The 20,870-nt window shown below is 39.3% G+C and overlaps 1 protein-coding gene across 1 annotated transcript in view; it reads right to left on the bottom strand.

Annotated features, from left to right (window-relative positions):
* ldlrad3 (low density lipoprotein receptor class A domain containing 3) overlaps positions 1-20,361 on the bottom strand; it is a 90,253-nt gene extending 69,892 nt beyond the window's left edge. Inside the window, exon 1 of the mRNA XM_041997850.1 lies at positions 20,022-20,361. Within this exon, the coding sequence (XP_041853784.1) occupies positions 20,022-20,076 (55 nt within the window). The 5' untranslated portion in view covers positions 20,077-20,361. The remainder of the gene's footprint in view (positions 1-20,021) is intronic.
* Positions 20,362-20,870: the final 509 nt, after the last annotated feature.

Here is a 20,870-nt window from a genome sequence, read left to right as displayed (position 1 = left end):
AAATTATTTCAAGATGAAAACAATATGAGTACTGCATTGAAGTCCATTTGACTTTTGTTCTTGAATTTTCAATTGAGGAGCACCAGTGCTGCACTAGACACAGACTGGAGCTGTTTATTAAGAACATTTTATGATCATTTTTAATCACTGTAGTATTTAAAATGGTATCCAGTATCAGTGTGAAGATAGAAATTCTATCCTCATGACAACCTAACCATTTACCACATTTAAACTTTCTCCATTAGCCTGACAACTATTGCAGAAATCACAGTGGGGACTTACAAAGTGACTGAATTATGTTACTCTAACTGACCAGGCAGCTGCATATCAGTATTATTGCATTTAATTTTAAAACAGTGTTCATGTCCTTGAATATTTACACCACTTCCTGACTCAGTAAAGAAAATATAACAGAAAGTCGCACACAGTTCTCTGGCTGCAAGAGCACAACAAAAATTCTTTCATTAGCCTTTGTGTTATTATTATGTATTAATGTGAAAGCCAATTCTTTATATAATGAATGAATAAATAAAAAGCCTTGCTTCCAATGGCTTACATTCTCTTTGAATCATTAGAAATTTTACTGGCTAAATTAGGCTGGCTTGGCTAAATGAAGCTCCATTAATCACACACTGTTCTCCAGTTAATGTGGGATCACAGATCACACTGAGCCTATAATCCCATAGCAATGGTTTACCCTTGTTGTATATGAGTCCATCTGTGACCAGATTAAAAAGGAAGATCAGAACATAAATGCATTCTAACAACATCTCAGTGCTAAAGACTTCAAATGCAGCTGCAGCATAAGGCACTTTCAGAAAAGTGGGTTTATTGCAATTTTCTTTTAACCGCTTGCGTATCAGAGAGGCAATTGTCCATCTAATCCTCTAAGAGATGAGAGTGGCAGTATAAACAGAATCCCAACCTATTAACTTCACCTTAGGATTACCTTCACAAAGAGGAGGAGATGGAGAGGAGGAAGGATGTGGAAAACGAGGACTGCAATGAGATTTTGATGGAAAGCTGTTAACAGTCATAAATAGGGACAAAAATAAAAAAAAGCTCTTTGACACCAGGGCAAAAAAAAGAAGAAAAAAAAAAAAAAACAGTAACCACAGTAATGCACAAATATGAGCAAGAAGATTATGCAAAAGTACCCACAATGTCAGCGGGGCAAAAATCTTATAAATCTGCATTTCCTCAAGTCTGGGAGAGAAGTTTCCTCTGACAAACAAACATCTATTCCATTCACAAAACTAAATGTCAACACTCCCCTGCGTCTCTTTAATCAAGCAGTCGACTGTGGCAGAACACACTGGTAAACAGGACATAACCTTCATCCATCATTATGCTGCGAGACCCCTTACTAAGCAAACTGGCGTTTCAGCAGAACCAGCTAGATGGAGAGAAATGATGCAGACAGTGTGACAGAGGGAATCTGCCAGAACTGACCAAATGTTACACCTGCGACTCGCAAATTATCTTCTATGCTTGCCTTCAAAAATGCACCACAGGTTAAGGAACATTTCAGTTTGTAAAATATGAAAATGAACCAATCACTACAACTGAGAGTGTATCTAATAAATGAATAAATAAGACAGAATGAAAGAAACAATGCTTAAGATATGGAAATTGAACTATTATTTTCTTTTAGCACACACAGGCTTATTATGCACAATGAAGAAGACGCACTGTAGGCTACAATGAGAGGAATGGGAAGGAAGAAGAAGAGAAATTGCACCCTTTTGCTTAAAAGTGCCTCAGGAGGAAGAGAGATAAAATGATGGAAGTGAGCAAGGCAAAACAAAAAAGGCTCAAACTGCCTTTGTCTGTCTTCTGCTCTGTGTATTAGCAAGTAATGAGCCCCTAATTGTGTAGCCGGGCCATGGAGTCACTGCTGGGGTTGAAAAACAGTGTGAATTAACTATAACTGCCAAACGTGTGAGGGCAAAAAGCGTGATAGAGGAACAGAAATGGAGAGCACAAGGTGAGTGAGAGAAGAAATAAAGGGATGTGAGATAGAGACACTTCATTAAGATGGAGGGGTAAGAGGAAAATGATGGGGGCATTACAGTGAAAATGTTTATTGCAACAGAATGTAAATGAGGGGAAGTGTGCGCCAGTGGCCTTTTAGTGTACTCCATCTCATTTCTAATATCTGTCTCTTATTTCGCTGTCTCCCTGCATACTACATCATCTACTCAATGGTAAATGAGTCAAAATGCTAATAAGGTAAATGGATGGCCTGAGTTTAAAATGCATACGGTGCACACTATGAGCAGCAGTAATTAAAGGTCATTCCAATAAGATTTTAGTCAAAGTTCTGTCTGTAAAAGGCCAACTTTGACAGAGCAAAATGACAGAAGACTTGACTGATGATGACAAAAGGTCACAACTTCTAGAGAAACCTGCTGAGGATGAAAGTCTGGGTGATGTTCATTTGTGTGTTTTCCTGTGTCTTTATCTGTGTTACTGTGTACTTAAACAGGTGTTGCTACCCCATTTGTTCATCTCACTCATCCCAAACATTTTTCCATTCTTCTCCTCAGAGTGAGCCTGCTGCCTTTGGCTTCACTTTCCCTGAATTACTCAGAGCTGTTATTCTACACACAGCTGTAGACCTCTATGTTGTCATGGTAATGGCTAAAAAGTAACCTCTCGCCACAGTGGGAAAAAGCTTCTTAAGGCTCATGTTAGGAAAGGTGAACATTTATTTTTCACCACGTAACACGTCTGAGCTCCTGCTGCTCAACATTTACGTGCACAGTGACGTCCAGACAGCGAGTCTACACTGCCTTGATACCTCAGTAACACCTGCTGCTATGACATTATTCCACATTAGCCAGTTTCCTGTGGCCTTTCCTCTACATCCTTTACCTTTAGCAGCTTGGTGACCAGGAGACTGATCAGTCTGCACCAGCAATTAGTGCCTTCCACCTCATTTCTCTTCACTGCTGCTTGCCACTAGCAGCATATGTGATCACAGAATGAAAGGTGGTGGTTTGGGGTGGAGGAGGGGACAGACACACTGTTCAAAGTGCTCTGCACGGCACCAAACCAAATGAAAACAAATAGCCTGCTGTGAAGCAGCTCCTCCTCTTTGGGAATGGTTTTAGGTTTTTTTTTTCATTTCTTTTTTTCTTTTCCTCTCCCATGGGTTTACGTGGCTTTGTGAGTTTGTGGGGAGTTAATTAGGTTCAAGAATCTTCCTGCCTGAGCTTACCTGCATTTGCATAAAAATGGCACTGCATTGTTTTAACAGGGGACTACACACTTACATAAGGGCATTAAACTGACTTTGTTGCTGTAAAGTAAATTACCTTAAAACATCTTAGTCAGGCGTCTGCAAAGTGTAAACATTATAAACTTTTATGTGTGGTTTCTGTGTCTGAAATTGCAAGAATTTGGGATTGGCTGCAGAGGTCAGTCAGGGTGGAACCTATCATAAGCCATCATAATCAGCTGCTGTGCGGTTTCTTTGGGACAGATGAGCTCCTGACCCATGGCAGCCACTGTGAAGATGAGAATCACATGAGGGTGAAATGTGATGTTTACCATCTTCACTGCTTTCTGTATTAGATATTTTTAACTTAGTGGAAGCAGGTCAAAGTTGTTCCAAAGTTTCTATCCTTTAAGGCAACTCTGGAAATTTTATTCTACTTTCATCCTAATAAATGCACATTTGTTATTGTGGAAATGTCCCCCCTGGAAAACATCATGAGAAAAATATAAATAATGGACACATTATGACCTGTTCATTAAGACTAAGTAAACACTGTAAACAAAATATGTTTGTTTATTATAAAGTTTATAGAGTGTTTCTTGGGCTAGGGACCATTTCATTTTTAGTGCTCAGCTCTTTATGTCCTGGCAAGAAGATTTGTTGGTTTTCAAGTGTCCAAGTATTTTAATAAAAAATTTATTTATTTTTTTAAGATAAAACACTGTCCCATTAGGATGCAACCACCAAACGACTAACAGGCATCTAGATGGGAGCGGCTTTGACAGACCCTCTTAAAAGCCTCAGCCTCGTTTAAAAGGCTGCATTACTGATAGTGCATCTGTGGGCTGAAATAGCACCAGAGCGAGTGGAGTGAGACATGGGGATAAATAACGTCAGAACCTTTTCTGAAGGGGCTATACATAAGAATGACCAAGAAACAGAAATTACATGCATGATTAGAAACATGAACTCTACATTTATGCTTGAAAAACGAACATTTTAAACTGAACATTGGGTGTACTGTTTCACCCTCAAACAAACCCAAAAAAAGGAAAAACATATGAATGTAAAATGTTTTTTTTATTTATAAACTGCAGCATCAGGACATCACAAGCCTTGAAATACCAGTATAGATATTCTGTCAGACCACTTTAACTATGATGTAAATCAATATCAAGCTACATCAAAGTCTTTGTAAATCCGTCATTAAGTATCCTGAGTCATTAAGCGCAGGATAGCTGGTCTGACGCATCGTCTTGGGCACAGAAGAAATGAGTCAAATCCTCGGCCTGCAGCTTCTCATCAGAGCAAGCTGTACAAGGACAAACTCAATTACCATCCCTAACACACTGGACCCTGGCAAGACTAATAGTTCTTGTCTAATGACGAATTTCTCTCTCTCTGCTCTCCTTCATTCCAGCTTCCCCTTTCATTTGCCCTTCCATGCTCTCATTCTGACCTTCTAAATTTAAAAAAAAATATTTGTTGCTTGTTTTTGCTGAGGAGAAGAAGACACTCCTTTGTCTTTGTATTTACTGAACATTTTTTTTATTGAACATTTTTTATTTATTGAACAATTGAAGTAGTTCATTCATTTTGTGACCTGTGGGTCCACTGGGGTGCTGCAAATCCATGCTTGACAGGGAAGCAGCATTAAGGCAATTAGCATGGGCTTTGCATTTGGTTTTGGCTGGCAAGACTGCTTCTGTACACAACAAGTGGGATTGGGTGATTAGTTTCTGTGAAGATGAGCGCTTCGCCTCCTCTGGTACCTGTCCAACAGAGGATTACCCTTTACACATATTGCACACACACCCCACACTTTTCACATATACTCACACACATTTACTTGCTTAAAAGGAATCATGGCTGCAAGAGAAGAAAGACAACAGTGGGGAAGTCAAAGAGTGTGTACACCCGCAGGTGATGATGACTCAAGGGGTTAAACCATGTTTGTAAAATGGCAGAGATGGAATAATATCTGTTCCACACATTAACTTCTAGCTTCTGCATCACTTCACCTTTATGGGCTCAGTCAGACGGGAAAATGATCTGTGCTGTCTTTACTCTTATCATCCATTTCACAAAGAGACTCATTGCATTCAGCTCCATTTAATGAGCAGGTTTTCAGGTATGTAATAACGGGAAGTTAAATATCAATATCAAGTGGTCCTGAGTCAAGGCTTTGAAATTAATTGTGACAAATAGGCAATTCTTTAGTCGGGCGAATTGAGACTGAGCTTATTTGTTCATGCAAGCACTTCCCTGTAAAAGTGGCTTGAAGTCCATTATATCATTTATGTTTGTAGACAGGAATTTTACCTAAGAGGCTGCTAAATCAAATGTGGGTCCATGTCAATGAGCCTGCAGGGCACCAGGCTAACTTCTTTTACAAGGAGCACAGTGGCCCCTAACTTAAATTTTTAGGAGTGCAAGCTGAAAATTTAGGGGCGCACATTGAAATCTTCTTGCATAGCAAATATTCACATTTCCTCCCATTTTCACTGTATTAGCGATAAATACTTGAACAATAAATTCAGAAATTACAATGTTTACAATTCACATTTTTTGTGCAGCAGTTGACATAACATGAAAAGAAAAAATCTTACTGGTCGCACAAATACAAAACAAGCAGACATAGAACTTGCCAAATCAAATCAAATCAGATTTGATTATTTGATATGATTTTTACTTTATAGTTGAAGCAGAACGGCATCTTTGTCGCCATCATCCCCCATAGGGTATGGTATGACTGGTCCATGTAGTTCCTGGCAATAAACAGCTTCAGGGACTGATACTCCACTCCAGCCACTGTTCCCAACTCCTCAGTAAGAAAAGTAGCTATTGGCTGTCCTGAAAGTCACTAGATGTCCCTAATTAGCATTAGGGCTGAACGATAAATTGCATTTGCGATAATATTGCGATAAGACAAAATGAGCGGCAAAGGCTGCGATCTGAACGGCCGCGAGATCTGGCCACGTGACTTGCGAGTGGAGAGCAGCGTGTACTACATGCCGTGTAGGCAGAAAGAGAAGTCAACGCTGCAACCTGTTGCACAATGGCCTTAGGCTCGACAGAAGTTGACACTGCACAAAGTTTAGTACCAAAGAGGAACAGTACATAAGTTGTGTGGAATTATTTTGGCTTTAAAAAAGAAGATGCTGCGCAACGTCAGGTATTGTGCAGAACCTGCCTTTCTACTGTTGCTACCTCAAGAGGTAACACTACAAACCTTTATCAACACTTGAAAAACCATCATAAAGCCATGTATGATAGTTGCATGACTAAAACGCCATCGACCAGTGCTTCTACTTCAAGTAAGCCAAGTACAAGCCGACAGGGATCACTGACCGAATTGTTTGAAAGTGTTACTCCTTACAAACATAATTCAAAGCGGCACGCGGAAATAACTCTGGCAATAACGGAGTTCATAGCTAAAGACATAATGCGTATTAGCACGGTGACCAAGCCTGGGTTTACGGCTTTGATCAACACAATGGATAAGCGGTACAGAATTCCGTCACGCACACATTTTAGCCAGGTTGCCATACCTGAGCTATATAAGAAATGCAGACAGAAAGTTGCAGCGGAACTGAAAACAGTGGAGTTTTTTGCAACAACAACTGATCTGTGGTCAAGCCGTACAGCGGAGCCATACCAGAGTCTAACAGTGCTTTACATTGACAAAGACTTAAATCTCAGAGCTCGTTGCCTTCAAGCATCCTACTTCCCGGACGACCACACGGGAGAAAACATTGCAGCCGGTCCGAGAGATGGGCTTGCTAGCTGGGATCTACAAGAAGAAAACCACGTTTGCATAGCGACGGACAACGCATCGAATATGATGATGGCAGCACAGCTAAATGAATGGACAAGACTCCAGTGTTTTGGGCACCGATTGCATCTTGCCATCGGTACGTAAATTAGTAATGTGACTTATATACTGAATGCGCGCGTGTGAGTGATTGTGTGTGAGCAGAGAGGCGGTGTGTCTATGTGTGAGTGATAGATAGATAGAATAATTAATAGATAAATTGTGGTACTTGTACAGTTTACAAGAAATAAAAAAAAATAGCAGAGAACTGAATAATGAATAGAAGAGTTGGAGGGAGGGAATGTGAGTGTGTTTAAATTGATAACATTGTATCACACAACTTTATAAATTGTACTGTTCTTGTATTTTTTTTTATTACAGGACATGCGCTGAAAGATGACAGAGTGTCAAGAGCAACAGGTCTCTGCAAAAGGCTGGTGGGGCACTTCTCCCACAGTTGGAAGAAGAAGGCAGCAATGACTGAAGCACAGAAGGAGCTCATACTTCCTGAGCACAGCCTCATCGCTGAATGCCCAACAAGATGGGGATCCAAGGCAAGGATGATCGCCAGGGTGCTAGAGCAGCTCAAAGCCATATCTCACGTATTGTCAGGTGACCGATATGCACGCTCCCTCATCCCAACATGGCAGGATATTAGGTGTTGGAGTCTGTTCACAAGGCACTGCATCCTCTCCAGGACTTTACAGATGCTCTCTCTGGAGAGAAGTATGTGAACCTCTCCTACCTCAAACCAGTTCTTCACCTTCTGGCCACATCAGTCCTGGCTGAAGATCAAGAGGACACTGACCTGACTAGGTCAATCAAAACCAAGGTCCTGGCATACCTTAATGACAAGTACAATGACTCCTTGACCCAGGAGCTTTTGGATGTTGCATCCTTCCTGGACCCCAGGTTCACAACCCAGTATATCACCACAGAAAACATTCCTGCCATTAAGACCCGACTCAAGACTGAAATGCTGGAATCAGCAAGGCGTGCACATAACCAGGTTAGTAATAATTGTTAATTTTGTGTTCATTGGGACTTTGATTTATCTAAAAGAAAATGTGTCCAGAACATATTCAAGAACGTTTAAGAACATATTTGCTTTAGCTTTATTTTTTTATATATATATATATTTTATATATAATTTTTATTTATTTATTTATTTATTTATTTATATATATATATATATATATATATATATATATATACACACACACACATATATATATATACACACACACACACTATATATATATATATATAACACAGATATACAGTACAGATTGATTTATTACTTGTGTTTGTTGAAAAGTACATAAGAGGACGTTGAAAAGTAATCACAAATGAAATCGCAATTGCAATATTGAGGGGAAAAATTATAATTAGATTATTTTCCAAAATGGTTCAGCCCTAATTAGCATAATCAGCCTACTACATATAGTTGCAACAGAGATGCTGGAAAAGATGCTGCCATAAAGAGGGATGTAGTGAGAAAGCAAAAATTGATTAAAAATTCAAAAAAAAAGTTTAGAACAGCAATAATTAAAAAAAATTAAATTAAATAATAATTCTGTCAAAATTTTCTTTATTTTTAGTTCAGTTTTTTTTAAGTGTATTTTGTTTTTTATTTAGGAGTCTGGAAAATGTCACAACACTTTTAACTTTTTAAATATTTTTGTCCACACTCTTCAATAACAGCTTGGTACTAGGGATGCACCGAAATGAAAATTCTTGGCCGAAACCGAAAACCGAAAATAAGGAAACCAAGGCCGAAAACCGAAACACCGAAAGAAAAAATTACGCCAATTATTAGTACCTTTGTATTCATGGCTATGAATGTGTACTAACCTCATTAAAGTCCAGGCATTGCAATTATATAAATTAATATAACTGTTTCAAAGAATAAATAAATTACAAAATTATGAAAATATTTATTTAGCACATTCCAAGAATGTACAATAATAAAATAATCTAAAATAAAATTAAGAATAAAATACTATTTTCTCTGTAGGACTACTAGAACAAAGTGCATTCAGAACAAGTGCAGCTGCTGAAAGATATAACTGTATAGAAAAAAGAAAAGTGCCTGGAGTGCTGCTTGGATGTAAAAAATGGTGGTATTCCTCTGGTCCTCTTCAGTTATGGGATCAAGTTGAACTCATGAAAAGATTACTGAGGCACTCAAGAAGGTAGAAGATAAAAAGCCTTTATTATCTCATGGCTAATGTATTCAAAAACATATCAACGCCAACGCATTTCAGCCTAAGGGGCCTTCATCAGGGCGAGTGGCAAAATGTTTGTCTGGCAGCTTAATTCATGCATACATAGGCTATCACCAGCAGCTGCTCTGTGTGGGCAGGTAGATGGTCACATGGTACCCGTGACCTGCCAAAGACAATCATAGTCAGAGACTCTTTAAACAAAAAACAGGTTAACATAGCATAATATAACAAGATTCAACAGATATGTACAGAAACATCAATGATCATACGTATATCTACTAAAAAATAAATAGATATTGCTCATTACTTCTTCAAGGAACCACAGATTAATCAGTTACATTACAGAACCATTACAAAAAAGGAGAAAAATCCAGTTCCCCATTCAAACCTGGTACTGTGTCGCTTTTAGTGTGTAGATCCAAAATGCTTTCTTTGTAAGAGTTTTTTAAGTCTGTCTCCACCTCTAATTGGGTTTTCTGTATGCTCTGTTCCAGATACCTTCAATGAATTACAATTACCATGGTTAGCATCAAGCTGGTGAACAGCCATAGGATATTGTAGGTTACCAGTTCTAACTGCATGTTTATGTTATATGTAGTATACAGACTAGAATGTCCATGTGGTTGCTTCTACATCGGAAGAACAAAGCTCGATCATCCTACGAAATTCCACATCTTCTACGACAGAGAACGGCTGATCATCTAAGGCAATGAATTCCATAATCTTTTGTGTAATCCCTTTTGCCTTGGCACTGTCACTGGGAAACTTCTTTGCCTTTTCAAAAACTTCCGCCACAGATGGAGTGGGCGTGCTCGGAGGAATTTTCCTTTTCTGTACCACATTCCTCTCATACTCATAGCAGCAGGATGTTTGGATTTCAGGTGATAAATTAAACCGTGGAGAAATTCTTTGCAGATGCACCTCCTCTTGAAATTTCACCATTACACGTTTTGCAAATCGCTATCCGTGGGTCTTTTTCAGATATACTGAAATACTTCCACGCTGCAGACATGTTGGCCCTTCCAGAAAAGACTATGTTGGCTGCGTTTTTTGCTTCCTGTTTCGGTTGTGTTGTTTCGGTGATAAAACTCTTTTATTTTTCTAGTTTTTAGTCTTTTTTTTCCCGTCAGCCGAATATTTGGTGCATCCCTACTTTGTACGTTTCATTTTCAACCTGGTCATGAAACAGAGGTCATGTCGTCTGCTCTGAATACAGCTGTGAGCTCCCCTGTGAACAGGGAGGGCTCTACACAGCACCCACTCCTCATTGGGAACAGTAAACTACGTTTATTCACGTCAGTCTCCAAAAGTCTTCAATAATACCAGAAAAATTAGCAAGATTTGTCGTTAGTCACTTTTTGAAAAGTTGCTAGAGGGGTCTAAAAACTCGCTAAATATAGCAACAAATTTGTTAAGTTGGCAACACTGAGGAATAATAAATTCCCCCAAGACCCGCCTCTTTCCACACATAAGCCAATCACAGTGATCGTTTGTCACACACATCACTCGTCACACACATTGGCTGTCACCTTCTTCGTTGGTATTCGTCTCCTTTTCTCCTATTAAGTTAGTTTGAGTCTGCAAACCAGCAGCTAATTTGCGCATTACTGTGAACTACTGGGTTGAAGAGGGGAGCAGAAGTTTGTTAGCGACTAAATAAATTTAATAATAATTACTACATGAAAAAGACAGGCAAATGTCTTGGTCGCCATTGCGCGAGTAGGTGAAAAATTTACTCGCACTGTCTCACATTTTAGTCGCAAAATGCGACCGTTTGGTCGCAGTCTGGAGCTCTGGCTTGGAGTAATAGCTCACTGACACGTGAGTCATAACTGCGGGTAGCAACCGTCCCTTGTGCTTTTCCCCAAACAGACGAGGATTCAGAGAGATTAAGATTAAACTGTCATTTCCCCTAACTTCATCATTCCTGGCCATACATGCTCCCACAAGCATGATACCGATATGTAAAGCCATGTGCTGATCTTTGTGATGTAAATATGGTGCATAAGGGTGTACACACATCTGCATGACTTAAAGATGGCACATAATCCTCTCACTTGAGTCTGGAAAAAGAAACTGTCACATCGATATCAATAAGGCATACACTTATAGATCCATGGGGGAAACAGAATTTCAGCTCACTTCACACTAAATTTCACACTCCACAGCACCCCGAACATACTTGTGATGCTTATTTCAGCAAAGGGCTTATTTCATAAGCCAGCATTGCTTTCATGGTAGTCCCAGGGTTACAGTCTACCCCTGACCTACTGAACAATCCAAACTTACTGGTTTTATAATAGAAAGAATAAAGATTTCCACTGCTGGTTTCCATAATCCCACAGATTATTTCCAATGCTACAGACGAATGCAATAACATACAGTAAGATATGCTTCTAATAGGGTTTCACTAAGATGCTATTCAGCCCATTTTTACACTTTATGTTAAACATGGAAGAGAAAACATCTCAGTCCACATCTATTCAAAATAACTGACTTCCTGATGATTACATGTTTGGAAAAGAATAAAAGAAATCCACCTGATTACAGATGCACCATCCAAATCTGGAGGATGAAACTGAGACAATCAACTAGATAATTAAACTGCTTGAGATAAATAAGGATTGCAAAACAACTATGTACGAGGCTTAAGGTGCTTTCAAACAAAGATTTAGTTCTGCATAATTACCACCACAGGAATTTGGCTGCTGTTATGTACAGTTCCCAGAAACACCATTTTCATTCAGACTTTTTTGTAGGCTTGTTTCATTTGTGGCTATAAACAAAGAAGTGATAAATACATTTGTGGAACTCCCTTCATTACTTTACTCTTCACTGTTAACACAGAAAAACAGCAATGGAAAATAATTTCGTTGTAGTTTTAAGTCATTAATGGAATAATAAGAAGATTTTTAACAAACTGTTCTTTTTAAGGACTAAATGTGAAAAAGTAACAGCCTAAAATAAACTCACTTTTCACATTAGGCTAACAAAAAGACATGTAGAGAAAGATATGGTCCAATCTGTAATCTGTATGCTCTACCAAATAACTAAACTAAGGAATAATGAGAAAGTTAGTATATAAAATTATTTCCCGAGTTAATTTTTTGTGGTTAAGTTGCAAGCACTGGATTCAGTTTTAAGCTATCTCAGGATTATGAGTGTAACATCAAAGTAGAAAATATATAAAACAATGGTCACACCACACATAATTTTAGCCAGTTCTCCTAACAAACTGTGAAGGCAGCAGCCCTGATATACTATCCATGTTCCTCTCTGGGTTTTTGTTGACCTTTAAGGTAGCGTTTGTTTGGACTGACAGAGGGATGCTGGAATTTCAGTCCAAAATAGCCTGTCGGTGTCCACACTGGCTGCCATGATGACTGCGAGACACAGTGCAGCAAATGACTGCTAACCACAGGGGACAGTAGGGGAGCCAGCTGTCAGCATGCCAGGGTCCATTCCCAGTCTGATGGCAGGCAAAGAAAGACAGCAGGTCGCTCTCTTCTCAGAGGGGGCACCTTGGATGAGGATTAAAGGGGGAAATGAAGGTGCCTGACCACACTGAGCCAATGCCATGGTAGCTCCTGATAAAAAACTATAGCTCAGCTCTGTTGAGAGTTTGGCTTACTTTACTGTGCAAGCTGCATTTCCAGATTAAATACCTTATGACAGGTGAACACTGTGAAAAAAAACACTTTTTTAAGAGTCAGAAAAGATTTGGCCAAAAGCCAGACAACAGAACAACAAACAACACTGCTGCTAATGTGTGAGTCTTGTATTGTAAGGCCTACAAAACAAGCCTGGAGAAGTTTCTACCAACTATAAAAACCAACAACATAACAACTTAATAGTTGATCTGCAGTAAGTGCTCTGTTAATTGAGCCATTTGCTGTTTGTTCATGTTTTTAAAGGGGCAAAATGTGAAATTGTTTCACTGCAAGGTTTACTGTTGTGGCTGCATGTAGCTGAAAACAAAATGCTGAATTTCAGTAAAACTGCAAAAGTATTTTAGCAATCCACCCCTTTCATCTGCATGAAACCAGGGATTAGCCTCCATGAAACTGATCATGTCTGAAACCAGGTACCAAGGTGGTAGGTTTGAGACCTCTACCGTCTGTGGTATTGTGTGGGCAGTGTAACCGCACCACTACAGGATATGATGTCAGTGTGATGAACGCACGCCAAACACAACAATAATGGCGTCCATGGACAACTGTGTTGTGGTGCTGCTCCAGACAGTCCTGGCTTGTGTACAGCTTTAGCACCAAAATGCACTGCTTTTACAACACAGTATTGCATTACTGTACCATCAACAGCGGGAGCAACGGATATCATTATCTGTGCATGCACTACATCTTGTTCCAGCTCTGGAGTGTTACTCTTTAATCATCGTAGCGCCCCCTCACAGCCTTGTAGTATGTACTACAGTGGTTTCGTGGGGATGTTGAAGACTTTCTCCTAGTTTTTGCACTGCTTTCACACCTGAACCGACTTTGCTTGTGTGTGGACATAGCTAAAACGTGTCATGAGCTACACCTGCATCTACCTCCTCCCTCATCCAGAGAGATGTGTGTGATGGCATGCTACGCTCCTGATGAAATTACACCTCTAGTCATTCACATAGCCATTTTTTAATTTCTTTAATCTAGAAATTATGTTTTCAAACGTTATCTGAAATGTCTTTTGTTGCTCATCTTTTCCAAGTTCATTATCTGTATGATCTGTTTTAAATAATTGCACCATTGTAGAAGAGGTTCTTACCTCAATTGGTCTGAAAGCCTGGTAAAAAAAAAAAAAAAAAAAAAAAAAAAAGGTCAGACAAAAAGATATGGGGAAAAAACTGTCAATTTACCTTGATATTTAAAAAAAATAAACTCAGCTTATCTTAAAGTGTAACTCTGTTTATGTCAGTGTACAGAGGCCAAACTACTTATTACTGATCTCTATGAGGGGGCTGTTAGGATGTAGAAGTGAACTGCACTTCACAAATTAAACACTTAATTTCATCTTACGCTATCTATAGTGTACTAGAGCAGTGGTTCCCAACCTGGGGGTCCCGATGCATATATGTGGCAAGAAGCTAGCTAACAAGAGCATGAAGCCATGCAAAATAAAACAACACCAGGAATCAAAACACAGTGAAACTATTGGTGACAGTCGGGAGTTCTTTGAACAGAAAAAGCAGTTGGGACAATCTAAAAGATCTATAGACATTAGAAAAGTATTTGTAAGAGCAGGCAGTGATCTGAACAAAGCCACAGAGGCGTCCTTTGGGTGTTAATTATTAACGGCTATAGCTAAAAGCCCCACAGTATCGGAGAGCAGCTGATCAAACCTGCCTGCATGAAAATTGTGGAGAGACTGTGTGGATCTCAGGTGGTGAAGAAAGTGGAAACAGTCCCACTCTCTGACAAAGCAGTCAAAGACAGAATTGATAAAAATTGCTGTCAACCTGTCAAAAGCAGCTGCATGAGAAAGTCAGGAAAGTTCCCTTTACAATTCAGTCGAATGAAACGAAGACTGTGTTGGACGAATCTGTGCTTCTCGTTTACATTCAATATGCTGACGGTTACAGCTTGAAACAAGACATTCTCATGTCCACCAATCTAGTCACAACAACAACAGGCTGAGATATTTTATGGCTGCGGACTCTTATTTGTCATCCAACAACATGCCTTATGAACATATTGTTGCATGCAGCAATGATAGGCAAAACCCGGGGATTTAACAGCCAGCTCAAGTAAAAGGCTCAAGAATGTGCAATTTTCCACTGCACGATACATCGGAAAGCACTGGCCGGTGAAAAACTTTCGGAAAACCTCAGTAACACCTTGACAGCTGTTGTTAAAATGGTCAATTTCAATAAAGCCCGCTCCTTTAAAAAGAATCTGTTCACCCAGCTGTGCATGGATGAGGAGGGATTAAACCAGCATATCTTGGGAAACCTTCGCTGTCTACAATGAGACAAACAAGCGGATGAAAGGTCTGTTGTCAAACTTTCTCCAGTGCAAAGAAGCCCTTGACGCTTTCATTCGCAAACTGGATTAAAGAGTTGCCAAAATATCAAAAGGGGAACTAAAACAGTTTCCACTGCTGATGAAATAGATGCACAGAGTTCACTCACATGAACATGCTTCGGGAAGAAATTAAGCCCCACTTTGCCAATTTTGATGCAAACTTATCAAAACGAATCGTGGGTCATGGACCCATGCGCTTCCAGCTTTGAGGACATGGAATACCTCAGCTGTGAAGATGAGCTTGCAGACCTTCAAGCTGATTTAGTATCGAGGAAATATTTAGAGGAAAACAAATACTTTAAGTTTTGGATTGTCACAGGACGCTCTTTGCGACCAAGCTGGCCAAACACACAATTATGAAAGTAATCTTCCATTTAGTACGACATAGCTGTCGTAGGTAGCCTTTAGCAGCTTTTTAACAATAAAAAACTAAAGATCTAACAGGCTGAATGTCCACAACGACTTTAGACTGACTGTCACCAACATCACCCCTGACATTAGGCCCAAGGTGGACATTAGTGATTTCATGGACAAAAAGTTGTTCTTGTGTTATATTAATATAGTATTACTTTATAACCTGTGTATCACTGTGTGCACAACACATGTAAAACAACGTCCCGTTTCAGTGAACCTGCCTTTTCTGGACGGAGCTATTTGTATACTGGCTGATCAAGCTCTTCCTACTAATCATAGATTATCTTTTGGGTAAAAGATGTGCCAGCTCTGTTACCTATTATAGAAAAAAACTGTTCAGCTCAGCATTGAGATCTTTTAGTAAGTTAAATTTATCAAAGGTAAAACAGATCAAATCAGTACTTTTTTTATGACGATATTGTGGTTTAGTCCCTGGCTTTTTGATAGTTGCATTAAGGGCCCTCAAGGAAAAAAGTTGGGAACCAATGTACTAGAGCATAGTGAGCAATGTACTTGGCTTCATACAAGGTTGGATCTAAACACCAAGGCTAGTTAATATGAGGTAACCATCTGGGAATCACAAAACCCCCGCATCACTGCATGGTAATCTATTCAAGATCAATCCCTAATCAATATGTAATGAGCTGTCTGCCAACTTTTCCAGTACAGTTTTCCAGTTTGGCCTTTGATCTGCATATACTGGGGTCCATGAAATATTTAACATCATGACTTATTGATCAGAAATGCTAAATAAGACTGATCAGAGTACATACACAGAGTGGTCAAGAATCCCACTGTGTACAAATATTTTATTTGTGAAAGCTATTAAACATACATAATGTGCAGTAATGCTAGACTGATCAATGATGATGCATTAAACATGCAATATCCGCTTATAGTAGTTAAAGCTGCTCTGAAACGTGACTCCAGTCATGTGGCTTTGTTTAACTATGGGAACTAAAGCCACATTGGCCCACCTCAATGCCTCTCCTTCTCAATAACATGCAACTATGGCTGGAAGCCCATTAGCCTGAGCAAAAACCCAGCATCTCCTTTTCTTTCTATTTTTTTTAGAGACATGCAAACATGAACACAAACACAAAGAGGTAGATTGGTCCAACTGGCTTGTCTCACTAAAGCCACAAAGCAGAAATAAAAAGCTCAATAAGCAGAACACAATGTGACTGTTATCCTGTTCACTGTGAGAAATGACCTTAAAAGTCTGTGTCTGGTTGTGTATGAAATTATCTGACCATCTGGCCTGTGTGTGTGGCCATAATGAAGGGCAAGTATAGGAGCGAAGGTTACATTTAAGTGATGATATTTGACAAATATCTTGACAATCACTGGTCTGATCCTCTGCTCCAGTGTGGGGTTTAGAAAATCACTGACCAAGAAACTGTCCTCAACAAGCTCAATGCTAAGTTCTGTGTGAGCATGAATGGGTGAATGAAAAATGCACCGTAAAGCTATTTGGAAAACTCAGATTAGGTTAAATAGGCTCTGTGGTCTATTCAGTTGAACTCATTAACGCCGTCGCTCTGTATGTTCATAACAGTAGCATGTAAAACAGTGAGGTTGATGATGATGATGAAAATAATTTAAGTGATGTAAAAACTTTAGTCCCAAATTATCAATACTGTGAGGAAAATAAAAGTCTACAAGTGCAACCATATATGTTAAAAAGAAGTTGGACTGCATCCAGGAAAATTTACATCCACCAAATGCATGTTAAAATTCAATTTGGCAGAAATAAAAAAAAAACTTCCGAAGCACTCTGGTGGGTGATTTTTTTAGGTAGTGTCGACTCCCATCAGGGAAAACCAAATCTTCTACATTTCAGCTTATCATCAGACTTTAGTTTGATGTGCACATGCTGCCAATCACATGCGAGGACAGACTGGGATCATACCATTATGTAAAAGAAGGAAAGGGGTCAGACAATCTGAAGCCAGTGATTGTAGTGTTACAGACTTGGTACAGGGTGACGGAGGTTTAACTGGAAGCATGTCAGGAAAAAGTGAAGAATTTTTAATATGTTTAAAGAATGATGCTGGTTAGTTACTGGTTTATAAGTCACTTTGTTCCTTGATGGAAAAGAGAATGTTTTTGTTTGGCATTTCATTTAAAAATTTCAATAAAAAAAACTATTTGAATAAAAGTTTTTGATTAAATGCATTCAGTTGACTTTATAATCTGATTTTCCCTGAAAAAAAATGGTTAGTGGAAACTGGGGTTGGCTGGAATCAATAAACCACGTTAAATGAGCCCTGACTCTATAACATAGTTATACTACTGCATATTACAAAGTTTGGCATGTTATTGGACACCAATTTAACTGGTATGTTCTGGGAACAAATTAAAATGAGTCAGTTGTCTTATTGTTTGTGTTAACACAATGTTGTGGTCAAAATAAAAGACAACTAATAAAACTAAAAGTGATGCTTAATTCTAACTCATAAACTGACCTGAAAAACATGGCAACACAAACTAACAAACACATATACACAATCTAGATAATATCTAGTGGATATTATTACCACACTCAAATTATGAGCTAATAAAGCACCAAAGCAGTTTATCCAAAGCTAACAATACATGTAATATTAAAGAAAACACACTACAGTTATAATTACATTCTACAATTTCACAGAAAATTTCCCTAACAGGAAATCACAGGTGATGCTAATCCCATTACTGCTCAGGTTTTTTTTTAAAGATTCCCAGTCAGCCATGCCAGTATATGATGATAGCGCTAACAGACTTTCATCCACCGGAGCTGGGTGATTAACCAGCCTGGTGCAACAGTTCTTATCTTTGATATTTAGAAACTGACTTACAAATAAAAGTAAGTCTTAGCTGTAACTAATGTTTGTGTGTGGACAGTAACAGTGCATCTTTGATGCATCAACATATGAGAGTCACCACTAAAATCATTTCAGGTGAGCCATGCAGTTGCTGAGTCCTACTTAGGTTTTAATCAACAAAAGGTAAGGTTAATAGGTTTTTTTCCATGCATATAAAGAGCTCAGCTTAACACCCTATCTCTGAAAGAACAATCAGGTGCATTTAATAGCTTTTTTCATGAGCAATGGTTGGTGAAATCAAGGTGGCATGTCCACCATCAAGCCTTCACAACAATCCAGGCATTAAACCATGTTGACCACACACACATCAGCGATGGTCTGATTGCTGAGTATGAAACACTGGCTTTAAAAATGTAAACAAGTTGATGATGGAGCCTTTTACATCTAGATTGTGTGTATTATTCCTGCACAAATGTAATGTATAAATGTATAAAACACTGTTTTTATCACAGCAGCAACTGTAAATTATAATTTGTCAGTCACAAATAAGGCTGGGCAAATAATGCATCAGGTTTGTTAAAATGTACACAATTTTCCCTCTTTTTTTCTCAGTAATTTGCATTTTCTAATCAAAAATCATGTTGACATTTCAACCATAATCCCAGTTTTTTGTTTTTCTGTCAGAACTGATTAATCCCATTTAGACTGGATTCTTATAATACTTAACTTTGCAAGTTTACTTTCCAAATTTTTATTCAAAAACAAAAACCAGTGTCTTTAAGTAGAAATCTGTGGCCATTAGCCCATTCTGCATCATCATCATCATCTTCCACGTGGATACATGTTATTTCTGATTCATTGACTGAGACACGTTAATATATAAACTATAGTTTGATAGCCTGATATGCTCAGCTTAACGGTCAACCAGTGGAAAAATGCTCCTTATAAACAGCAGCTCGGATGTTTGCATGTTTAGAAAGAGTTAAATTCCAGCTGGCTAAGTTGCTCCTGTACAATGTTCTTCACCGGGTCCCTGCTGCCATGACAGGGCTGGAGAACAGACATGTCAACACCCTCCCCTGTCAGCAATCTCTCGGTCCTAAAGTCGCGTTGGAGAATACAGCCTCATCCCAAAACACAGCATGGAGGGTGTCTCCAGCAAAAATATTCACACTCCAAGGTGAAGGGGAGGGACACACACACATACACACCTAGTTCAATGCATTCGACATGCACGGAAAACTCTGAAAGTGCTGGCCCCGGCTGCGAACATTGTCAATTTGCAGACAAAAAAAAGCCAATTCACTCGATGGAAGTAGAAGGTCTGATCACTTATTTTCACAGATGTGGCTCCAAAAAGTCTGAGCCAATTCGTCGAAGTAAAAAACGGGGGGGAAAGCAGAACACAGAGAAATTCTTCAGCAGATTTAACGTCGCCCCCTTCTTTCCCACCCGTACTGAAGCGTGTCTGCGCCGTGATAACATTACTTTTCCCTCTGCTTTTGTAAAACTTACCTACAGTTCTTGAGCCTGACCCCGAACCAAGCAGAAGGTACCAGATCCACATCATACGGTCGCCTTTATCAACGTTTCCCTCCCGGCCTGCTCTTGTTGTCCTGCCCCAGCACGGGGCCAAAAAGTGGGGGTAAAAAAGAGAAAAAGTTCTCCGATGCAGCCGTTCTTGTCAATTGCACTTCTTAAAGTCTGACTTTGTTTTATTTTCCAGCAAAAGGAGGAGTGTGAGTGGCTCGAGAGGAGTGGGTTCGCGTCAGGTCCAGGTTGTGGTGGGGGACAGGGGAACGTTTACAAGCTGGAGGGGCTTCGGGGTGGCGGGCGGACAGGCTCTGGTGTCGGTCGCTCGTGTGTTGGAGCTGAGAGGGAGGCGGAGCCGGAGGCAGAGAACCGGAGAGCAGAGGTCGGCTAGACCAGTGCAGAAGCACTAAGTAAGTTTAATTTATATAGCGCTTTTCACTGATAATACCTCAAATTGCTTTCCAATAAAACAAACAAAACACAAAAGCAGAGAATTAAAATGATTTAAAACATACTTCAGATGAATACATCCAAATAAATAAAATTCAAATAGAGAAGTAAAGAGGAACTCTCATAACACTAGTTTACCCATAGGCTATTCTAACAAGTGTAGTTTGCTGGGATGTAAAGCTGTCCACACTATCTCCACATCTAATGCTGGAGGGGCTAACTTCCAAAGCTTGGGGACAATGGAAACACAACCTATCCCCCATTCCCAAATTTCCCTGAGGACTCTCCAAAGGGATTAATAAAGTATTTCTATTCTATTCTATGTCTTCAGGCAAGTGCATTGTACAAATATGCAGGTTATGGTTATTAGATCTGAGGTGG

The sequence above is a fragment of the Melanotaenia boesemani genome, chromosome 10 (genome assembly GCF_017639745.1).
Source record: "Melanotaenia boesemani isolate fMelBoe1 chromosome 10, fMelBoe1.pri, whole genome shotgun sequence".
Taxonomy (NCBI): Eukaryota; Metazoa; Chordata; class Actinopteri; order Atheriniformes; family Melanotaeniidae; genus Melanotaenia; species Melanotaenia boesemani.
Note: the sequence above shows the minus strand (reverse complement) of the source record. Positions and strands in the feature narration are given on the sequence as shown.